Genomic DNA, 10,055 nt, shown 5'->3' on the forward strand with positions numbered 1-10,055 from the left:
TGGTGTCACTAGGCCTGGGGAAGGCGAGCCTGACAACTGTCAGACCCCTGGCATCCTACCACAGGAAGAAGGGTCCCTGGAACCCCAGGCTGGGCTCTAGTAGGCCTCCCGAGGTCAGGGCATTCCATGGACTTAGCAGGAATCCAAGGATCCTATGACTCTTTTTCCTTCTCTTCCGGATGTGGGGATGCCCAGCTCAGGGGAAATGCTCCCCGCCTTCCTTCCTCTCCAGAGTCCCACATGGCTCTGGGGACTGCAGGGAGGAAGGGACTGAGTTGGCATTGACAATCATCAGGCAGGGACCTCCTTCTCTGGGAGGGATGGGCAGACCCTAATTCCTTCCCTGCCTCCCCCAAAATGAGGCCTGGGGAGGATGCCCAGGTCTGGATAGGCAGTGGGCGGTGGTGGCCAGAGTGGAAAATCCCCTGCTGGCCAGATGCTGTCTTTGGTTGGCAGGTGTGGCCCTGGCCTTCTGCCTGGGGCCCAAAGGTGTGACCAATCTGTTTGGAGCCCTGAGTGCTGGGTACAACGTGGAGAGAGGGTGCTGGCATGGGGACTTTTTCCAGTCCCCCAATATGGAGAGTTGGCAGTCCAGCTTCAGGTCAGCTCAGCTTTGGGAAGACTGTGGATGGGAAGAGGGGTAGGAGGTAGGGGGATGGGTGTGGGGGGACCCAGATGATGGAGAGAGGGACAGGATGTACCAGACCTGGGCCAGAGAAGGGCAGTCCAAGTCTTGGTAAAGGGCAATGGGGGACACAGAGCCCTCCCAGGAGAACTAGGTCAGGGCAGAGTTGCAGGGGGGTGTAGGGAGAGACAGTGAAGAAGGGGACAAGACAGGGGGCCCTCTGCTCATGCCCTGATCCAGGCTCCACTCCACTGCTGCTGCCCAAGGCATGGCCAATGCCCAGATGGCGTGTCCTGTGAGTGTGACCTGGGCATGTGCTGAGGGTTTCTCCAAGTCCCCTGATGGATCTGGAAAGCCTCAGAAGACTCCCCCAGTCAGTGACTTCTGCCACTGGCCTATAGCCCCATTCCCAGCAACAGAACTGCTTTGTTGCCAACATGTCCTCCTCACCATGCTACCTACTCATCCGGGACCCCCACACATACCCCAATTCCATCCCCAAGGTGTTCGGGTGCTGGGAGCCAGTACTTGAGCCAGACCACCAGGGGCATCACTTAAGCACACAGTTCTCAATGATGTCATCCCTACTGGGGAACATGAGGCAACCCCTAGACACATTTCTGATTGTTACAGCTCAGGGACTGCTCCTGGCACCCAGTGGGCAGCCACCAGGATGGTGTGAACCTGCCTACAGCACACAGGAGAGTGCCCATGACAAAGATCCTGTGATCCCCGATGTCAAGGCTAGCTGGGATAGAAACCTGCCTATGTTCCTATGCCCCTCTCTCTGTTTCTGCCTCTTTGTGGCTCTCACCCCAAAATGCCTACACCAACCACTGGTTCCTGGAGGAGGAGCAGCTCTGCCCCTCCATCTTATGGCTGCTTTGTTCTGTCTTATCGCCCGTACCTCCTGGCCTCTGCTGTTGGATTCAAAAGTCAACAAGTTGAAAAGTCAGCTGTGGCCATGGTCCAGGGGGAAAAACACAGTAACAATGGCTACCTGGTGTACACGGGACACCCTGGTTGGGGTCATGCTTGCCCAGGGCACGGAGGGAGGGACTCGGCCACATCCAGGGGGTATAAAGAGGGAGTGCTGAAGTCTTCACTCCAGTGCGACTGTGGATCTCAGAGTGGCGCTTGCTCTGTGACCAGCTGGGAATCGGCATCATGAAGTGGATGGTGGTGGCCTTGGTCTGCCTCCTGGTCTTGGAGGCATCAACTACACCTGTCAAGTGAGTGTGGGCCTGGCTGTGGGTGCAGGGAACCTCAGGAAGCCTGCAGCCCTGTATGGAGCAGCTAGTCAGGTGGCAGCAGCTGGGTCTGAGCGGGATTCTCTCTTGGGCCAGGGAAGGCTGCCCTTGGTGGAGCTGGGCAGGACTCAGCTGGGAGCCGACAGAGCCTGGCCTCAGGAGCTGCTAGTCAAAACAACAGCTAGGTCCTTCCCAGACTGTGGGGAGAAGATGGTCCTGAGGCAGAGAGCAGGGTGACTATGCCCACGCCGGCCTTTGCACGATGAATGTGGTTTCTTCCTACAAAAGATAACATCCTAACTAGAGGAGACAGATAATCCCTCCAAAAACTTTCCTGGGACCCCAAATTTGCTGGAAGAAGCCAAAATCATTTTAGCAAAAACACCAATTCCTGTAAATCACTATAACATGAGGTGGTGAAAATTTAGGATGGAGCAGGTGACCTGCCTCAGGGGACACTACGACTCCCAGCCTGCCACCCTGCCTGCTGTGCCACCAGAGAAGAGTGCAGAGGGCCTTTTCTGTGTGTAGCTTTATAGCCACACATTCAATCAGCTGCAGATTAAACATATTAGGGGACAATTGCTGCTCCCCTACTCCATGGTGTATCTCATAGACACTACCAGGTGCTTGAGTGCATCACAGGAAGGGACACACTTGGGATGAGCTTTGCTATCTCTGAGAATTGTTTTATTTTATTTCTACATTTTCATGTTGCTGGTGACTGCACCCAGGTCAGGCACATGCTCAGCAAATGTTTTCCCACTGAGTCACATCCCAGACCCGACCCTTAAACAACAAAAGAACAAATATCAGCAGACATCCTCTGGAAGCTGTAAAGTCCCAGCGTCCCAAGTCCCTCTCCCCTTCATGGGAAGTATTTTCAGGGTCTCTGAGAACAGAGGCCAGGGCAGGAGCAGGATCCCTGAGAGGGGCTGAGGGCAGGCATGAGGGAAGTTCATTGTTTCCTGAGTCTTGGAGAAGTGCTGAGTGAGGTTGAAAGAAGTGGAGAAGGAAAGAAAGAAGAGGAAGAGGGAAGGAGTCGAGGGAGAACATCAGGGAGAGAAGAAATGAGAAGGTAGAGGCAGGAGGGGGGCCCTGCCCTGACACCCAGCCTCCCCTAGGGTGCCCCTGAGGAAAATGAAGACTATGCGTCAGACCATGAGGGAAAAGGGCTTGCTGGGGGACTTCCTGAAGACCCACAAGTACGACCCTGCTCAGAAGTACCGCTTCAGCGACTTCAGCGTGCTCTATGAGCCCATGACCTACATGGATGTGAGTCCTAGTCTCTAGGTGTCCCTGTCCCTGCTGCCAAAGCTAGGAACTCCCTGGGCTCCCACCCTGAGGCTGCTCCCTTCTCCCAGTCCTGCCAGCCTGGGCCACCCTGCTGTGAGTGGCCCATTGGGCAGAGCATGGGGAGGACCCCAGCTGACCTGGCAGCTGACCCACAGAGACCACGTGGCTGCCCTGGGCAGGCTGGGACTGAGGACGGTGTGTCTGGGACCCTGGCTTTTGGTAGTACTTAGGGCAGGGCTGTCCTTCCTGCTCTGCCCATGGAGAAGCCTGGCCTAATGCTCACAGCTGTCCCCATGGCTCCCCAGGCTGCCTACTTTGGTGAGATCAGCATCGGGACTCCACCCCAGAACTTCCTGGTCCTGTTTGACACTGGCTCCTCCAACCTGTGGGTGCCCTCGGTCTACTGCCAGAGCCAGGCCTGCAGTGAGTGCTGGGCTGGGCAGGGAGGGCCCCTGGGCAGGGCTGGGCACTGGCATGTCCAGGGATGCAGGCAGGGAAGGGTGCTCACTCCTGAGGAGGACCAGGGACTTGTTGAGGGTCTCAGGGCATCAACAAGCCAGAGGGAGGAGGCTGGCCCTGCTCCAGGGTGGCCCCTTGCCTTGCCTTGTGTCAGGATGGACCCCTTCATCTCTGCCGTCCACCTCAACCCCTCCAGTTCATTCCGCTCCACCCTCTCCTGCTCACTGGGCAGTGCTGCTCCTCCCCTCAGGACGCTGTCCACTCTGTGCCTCGCCCTCCACTCTCCTATCCACTAGCTTCTCCCTGAGTGTCTCCAGGGACTGGCCACAACTCTGCTGGATGTGGTCCCTGTCCTGGAGTCATTTAGGGAGACAGAGGATCTTCAGTTTCTTAATGCTGCCCTAATTCCTTCCAAAATCTTGGGTCTGGAGTGTGGACATCTCTGTCCACCATGGGCACATCCCATGCCACCTCCACATCCCAGGATGCCCAGCTCCTGGGTGAATTGAGGTTGGGGTGAGTGGATTCCTCCTAGGTCTCCCTCCCACTCCTCACTGGATGAGCATTTCCCACTAGGTTTCTGCCAGTTTCTGGTGGGGTAGAGACAGAGGTGGAGTCTAGGGCAGCTGGTTATAGGGTGGTCATCGTCCGGGCATCCAAATACCTGTGAAACATGGGCTTTCAGGCCAATGCCTTCCAAATAAGAGGATCCAGGGGCCAAGGCTGTCAGCCCCTGCCTTGGTGACCAGGTGGGGGTGCTGAAGCCTCAGGCTGGGAGCTTAGGCTGAGGGCCAGGCAGGAGTGCAGCCCATGAGCCTGAGAGCCAGGCAGCCCTCTGCTCATCCCTGGCCTCCATGGCTCCCTCCTGCAGCCACACACCCTCGCTTCAACCCCAGCAAGTCCTCCACCTTCTCCACCAACGGGCAGACCTTCTCCATGCAGTATGGTACCGGCAGCCTCACTGGCTTCTTCGGCTATGACACCCTGACTGTGAGTGCTCCAGCTGCCACCCCCACCCTGGATGGGGGGTGTGAGAGGGTGGGGACCTAGATGTCCTTGTTCTTTCCTGTCCAGGGATGGGGCACCAGAGTGACCAGTCAGAGAGTCCCTTTTTTCAGGAGCTTAGAAATGGGGGGCAGAGGTGTGGGGATGGGAGGCTACAGTGAAGGAGGCCCTTGGAAGAGAAGTGACAGTTGGGATGCCCGTGGAGAAGTGGGCAGATGGGCCAGAGGAGGAAGGAGGGGGGGAAGACCATGGAGGGTCTCTGGTGGCATGGGGCAGGAGGACATAGATGCAGTCAGAAGTGTCACCTCCCCTCTATTGTGTCTTCCTTTCACAGGTCGAGAGCATCCAGGTCCCCAACCAGGAGTTCGGCCTGAGTGAGCAGGAGCCGGGTACCTTTTTTGTCTATATGCAGTTCGATGGCATCATGGGCCTGGCCTACCCTGCCCTGTCCGTGGGAGGTGCCACCACAGCCCTGCAAGGCATGCTGCGGGTGGACGCCCTGTCCAGTCCCATGTTCAGCGTCTACCTCAGCAAGTGAGAGACTGCCCCGTGGGTCCCTAAGTCCTGCTCTGTACCAAGTTCTGATCCCTTGGGGTGTGGAGACCTCCCAGCAGGGGGTGGCTGGGCCACACTTGTTCAGAGCCTCAGCTCCTGGGCTCTGACTCTCCTGCTCCCCTGCCCCTGCCCCAGTCCACTCTCAGTACACAGGATGGTCTCTCCTTCTTCAGTCTGAGCTTCTCCCAGGTGTCGCTGCTCTAATTCCCCATGTCTTGGGCCTACCTGCTGCTCTGGGCCCTGAGAGCCCACTGCCTCGCCTGTGCTTCTCCCTGAGGCCTCTCTGTCCAGTGACCCGCTGCCTCTCCTCCTGCATGTGTCCCTCTAGGTCTTGGAGTCTCCTGGTCTAGGCCCTCGACTATTCCTCACCCACTGTCCTCCCAGCCCCCACAGCAGGCCAGGTCAGGAGGGGCCTGGGCCTGGCTTTTCTCTCTTGCTGTCCAGCTTTCTTCCTCTCTACCGTCTAGAGTCAGTTCCATCTTCTTGCTGTGGCTTGGTCTCCTTATCCTGCTTTTAACACATTGACCCTGACACTAACCCTGGGGACTCCTTTGGCCTGTTCATACTTCTACCCATAACCCCAGGTGCCACCCACTCTGCTACCACTCAGGGGAGGCTTCTGGAAGAATCATGGCCTATTTCCCTTCCTTCCACCAAAACCCTGTCCCTTTCCACTTGCAGAGGAAATAAAATAAGTGGTTTGAATGTGGCTCCTGGTGACAGGGTCCAGCAATGGGCAGAAGGCAGCACAGCGTGGGTCTGCTGTAGAATGCTGTTGTGGCAGCGCCATTCAGGAGTCTGGGGGAATACATGGCCTTGTCCTCAGGACACCCCCATGTGAATCCTGGGAACATGCTCTTTCCCTGTGCAGGTGACTTCTCAATATGTGCATCCCCTTCCTTAACCTCTCCCTCACTTCCCCTTCCCTGTGTGTCCTGCAGCCAAGAGGGATCTGAGGACGGAGGAGCAGTCATCTTTGGAGGTGTGGACGAGAGCCTGTACACAGGGCAGATCTTCTGGGCTCCTGTCACCCGGGAGCTCTACTGGCAGATCGGCATCGAGGAGTGAGTCTGGGGTGGGGGTCCCTGGGGATGCATCTTGCTTGGAGATGGCTTCTGGGCACCCATGGCACGCACACATCCAGGCTCCACTGAGCTGTGGGCACAGAGGACTCCTGCGACCTGCACTCCCCAGAGCCTCAGCTGGCCTCCACAGGGGCATCAACCCTGGGTCTCAAGAAAGGGGTAGGGGGGGGCACATGTGGAATCCCAAGTACTGGAGAAGCTCTTGTCCAATCACACAGGAACCCACAATTTGGAACCTGAAGTGTGTGGGACAACTAATTTGTTCCTTGTCCTTACAACAAAGACGACAACCTTGGTTTTCTGTGCTTCTCAAAACTTCCTTGAAGTTTTCAGAATATATTCCGGGGTCCCTTAGGTGACCCAGCACAGACTCACAAGGAATGTGAGGCAAGGGACAAGCTGCAATGGCCTTGTGGGGCCCTTATCTCCATCGGGTGTGCTTGCTCCCCAGTGCCTGGAAGGTCTCCCCTGGCTGCCCTGACCTGGTTGGGCTGAGGCTGCCCTCTTCTTGCCACCCAGGTTCTATGTTGGGGAAGAGGCTTCTGGCTGGTGCTCCCAGGGCTGCCAGGCCATGGTGGACACAGGAACCTCTCTGCTCACCGTGCCCCAGCAGTACCTGAGCTCCCTTCTGCAAGCTATAGGGGCCCAGGAGGATGAGTATGGACAGGTGGGTGTGGCATGGATGTGCCCTGGCCAGGAAAGGTCAGCCCAGTAGTGTTTGTTGTTTCTGCATCGTGGGTCCCTGTGAGTAAAACTTGAGGCCAAGCAAGTGAGTAACAAGGAACAATTCTCAATCCACACCTCCCTCTCCTCCACACAGCTATCCTCCCTTGCTCCTGAGTGTCCTGGCAAATGAAATGGTCACCTGATTAGCCCTCCCCACTAAGGGAGGGTGCCCTGGTCCACTTTTTGCACATGGCTGTGTGATTTCAAAGGACACCTGCAGGGAAAGGGCAGTGATTCAACCTCTCAGAAGGGCCATTCAGGCAGGAGAAGCATCTTTGGGTGTGGGATATTGTCAGGTCTCTCCGGATGTCACCCACTCTAGCAGTGCCTGTGACACCCACGCAGTACCTACATAGCATTTGCCCTGAACTGTGCCCTCTGCTCCAAAAAGAGGTCTGGGGCATCCAGGAGGCTTAGCAGGTGCTCTGGGGTGGGGAATGAGGGGACCTGGAAGAACCTGTTTCTCTGCAGTTTTTCGTGAACTGTAATGACGTCCAGAACCTGCCCACCTTCACCTTCGTCATCAACGGGGTGCAGTTCCCTCTGCCGCCCTCTGCCTACATCCTCAATGTAAGTCCTGGTCCCTGGGGCTGAGCCACTGGGGTGGAGGAACAGGTGCAGCCAGAGAAGCTCCACCTGGCCCTGTGCCATTTCCAAACTCATGTCACCTCGAATTATCCCCACCAGAAGAGTGTCACCCATGATCAATCAGTCTCTTAATCAGTGGAGAGGGGCTCTCTCTAGGGATAGCCCGTGGTGAACCCCGGTGCCTAGGCTTCCCTTTAGGTGAAGGGAATTGTCACAGCATTTGATTGGGGGAGATTCTCATTCTGTTTTACAAATGAAAACCTGGAGTTTCAGAGAGGTTCAATAGCTGATCCAGCTGCACAGATGATGAGGGTGAAGGCAAAGTCTGAATGCAAGCTAGCTTTACTCTAAGCTGAACCACCATTCTGACTTTTGCCAATGAGGAACAGAAGGGAGCTTTAGCAAGAAAAGATACCCAGCATGGGAATAGGTGACCCTGCAGAGGCCACTACAACCTGTGTTTACCACTGGGAAATCCCTCCCACCAGCCCCTCTTGTGAAACACCACCTTGTCTATGAGCCTTCAGGGCCAGTCCTTGTCCTGCTCATTGACCAGGGCTCAGGCTAGCAGTGGCCAGGCCATGTGTGACCAAATGAATGAGTGCTGCCTTTCTCTGTTGAGCAGGAGAATGGCTATTGCTTGGTTGGACTGGAAGCCACCTACGTGTCCTCAGGAAATGGCCAGCCCTTTTGGATTCTTGGGGACGTCTTCCTCAGGTCCTACTATTCCGTCTTTGACATGGCCAACAACAGGGTGGGCTTTGCCACTGCCGCCTAGACTTTCCTCCTGGACACCTGGGCTCCCGTCCTCCTCCTGGCCCCACCTTGCCTGGGGCCCTCTGTCCTTCCTCTCTGCAATGTGCCATTCTTAGTGGACCTTCTCCAATAATAAACAGTACCCCATATTGTCCAGCCTGATGTTTTTGGAGTTTTCTTGTGTCCTCTAAGTAGTCGTGGGTCTCAGGGAATGGCAGAGTGGGAATCAGGTCTCACCCTGATAGATATGAGGGGCCATGAGGTTCCCTGGTGGGTCACTGAGATTCTAAGTGAAATGGGTCCTGAGCTGATACTTGGAGATGGGCTCTGTCTTCCTCAGAGCTTGGAGTGACTTCTTAGCTTTCCTCTAGAGGGGGTGGCAGTGGTAATGGAGCATAGGTGACAGGTAAGAGTCCCTACTCTAACAACCTGAGATGCCCTAATGGTCCATTTTACCACCCCAAGCTACCCATGACCCCAGGACACAGATGCATGTCTATAGGCAGTGTGACTGGGGGGCACAATTCTCAGATCTAGATGTCTGTCTTCTTAGCTCTTATTCAACCTTGGCCAGAATTTTCTGACACATGTGCCCTTGCAACTTTCATGGGGTCTGTGAGGGAGGAGGCTGTGCTAGATACTATTTCTAGGAGGACTTCTGGAGCTTGGGGACTGAATTAGGCAGATTGCATTTACCTGGTCTCCTAGGTCCCAGGACTTCAATTTGAAGGAGGGCTGACCCTGAGCTGTGGACATAGGCATAGCTCCTTGAATTACATGGACATCAAGCCCACTTTCTCTAATCAAGTCAGATCTCAGGTCTCATAGACCCAAATAAGGCAACTTCTATCTTTGGAGACAAAAGTTGAATCAATGGTTCACATCAGTGTCACATTCAGTCCAGTCACTATAGGTCAGGAGTCCCACAGTTAAGTTATTCAAACACCACCCTCCTAGTTTTTGCGTGTGTGTGTGTGTGTGTGTGTGTGTGTGTGTGTGTGTGTCTGTCGGTCTGTCTGCCATGCGACCAGCGCTGGCTTCATGAAAGAAGGTTTGATTCATGAGTAATTGCTAGGGAGTTTTAAATTAAAGAGACAAGACTCTGATTACCTTTAATACCAACTCCGGGACGGCTTCTCCTAGCTCCTGCCTCCAGCCACCTAATGTGGTGGTGAGGTTTACAAAGAGACTAGCGAGAGAGGGAGAGCATGCCAGGGAGTGGGCTTTTATTGGGGAACAAAAAATTCAAGGGAAAAATCCCATCCAATGAAGGTTAAGGAGGGCAGTATACCAAGGTCAGGGGCGACGATTGGGTCTTCAGAGCAATGGCCAGGCACACCTCTGCACGGACGAGCCCTGGGACCTGGAGAAGGGTGGGGAAGGCTCTAACACAGCTGTGTCTAAGCGCCTCTCACCCAGCCAGGGAGGTTACTCAAATCACAGGCGAGGATGGCCGCCTGTGTGTGTGTGTGTGTGTGTGTGTGTGTGTGTTACACTCCCCTGATGTGAGGGGTGGGAGAAGAGCCTGGGTAAGTTTCTCACCCAGCTCCCTGACTTCTGTGTAGTACCACACCTGGAGGTGCGTGATGGTGGCCAGGGAGGACGTTGAGAGGTTCCGACTAGGTCAGGTGTGGGGACAGAACCACAGACACACTATGCTTCTGGTGGCTTGACACTGACCTGCTCAGTTGCCAGGCTTATGACGGGCAG

The 10,055-nt window shown here is 55.5% G+C and overlaps 1 protein-coding gene across 1 annotated transcript; it reads left to right on the forward strand.

Moving 5' to 3' along the window:
- The first annotated feature begins 1,792 nt into the window (after positions 1–1,792).
- LOC143641777 (gastricsin-like) lies at positions 1,793–8,367 on the forward strand. Its single transcript, XM_077109556.1, has 9 exons — positions 1,793–1,857; positions 3,000–3,150; positions 3,477–3,594; positions 4,502–4,620; positions 4,970–5,169; positions 6,132–6,254; positions 6,795–6,942; positions 7,473–7,571; positions 8,215–8,367. Exons 1-9 carry the CDS (start codon positions 1,793–1,795, stop codon positions 8,365–8,367), a joined length of 1,176 nt encoding a protein of 391 aa, XP_076965671.1.
- Positions 8,368–10,055: the final 1,688 nt, after the last annotated feature.

Source organism: Callospermophilus lateralis, chromosome 6, assembly GCF_048772815.1.
Source record: "Callospermophilus lateralis isolate mCalLat2 chromosome 6, mCalLat2.hap1, whole genome shotgun sequence".
NCBI classification, from domain to species: Eukaryota; Metazoa; Chordata; class Mammalia; order Rodentia; family Sciuridae; genus Callospermophilus; species Callospermophilus lateralis.

What these genes read in the sequence shown, in the direction of transcription:
- LOC143641777 (XM_077109556.1), top strand. Translation starts at nt 1,793, where the DNA reads ATGAAGTGGATGGTGGTGGCCTTGGTCTGCCTCCTGGTCTTGGAGGCA. An exon ending in GCATCAACTACACCTGTCAA is followed by an intron (nt 1,858 to 2,999) that starts GTGAGTGTGGGC and finishes AGCCTCCCCTAG; the next exon opens with GGTGCCCCTGAGGAAAATGA. An exon ending in CTGCCAGAGCCAGGCCTGCA is followed by an intron (nt 3,595 to 4,501) that starts GTGAGTGCTGGG and finishes TCCCTCCTGCAG; the next exon opens with CCACACACCCTCGCTTCAAC.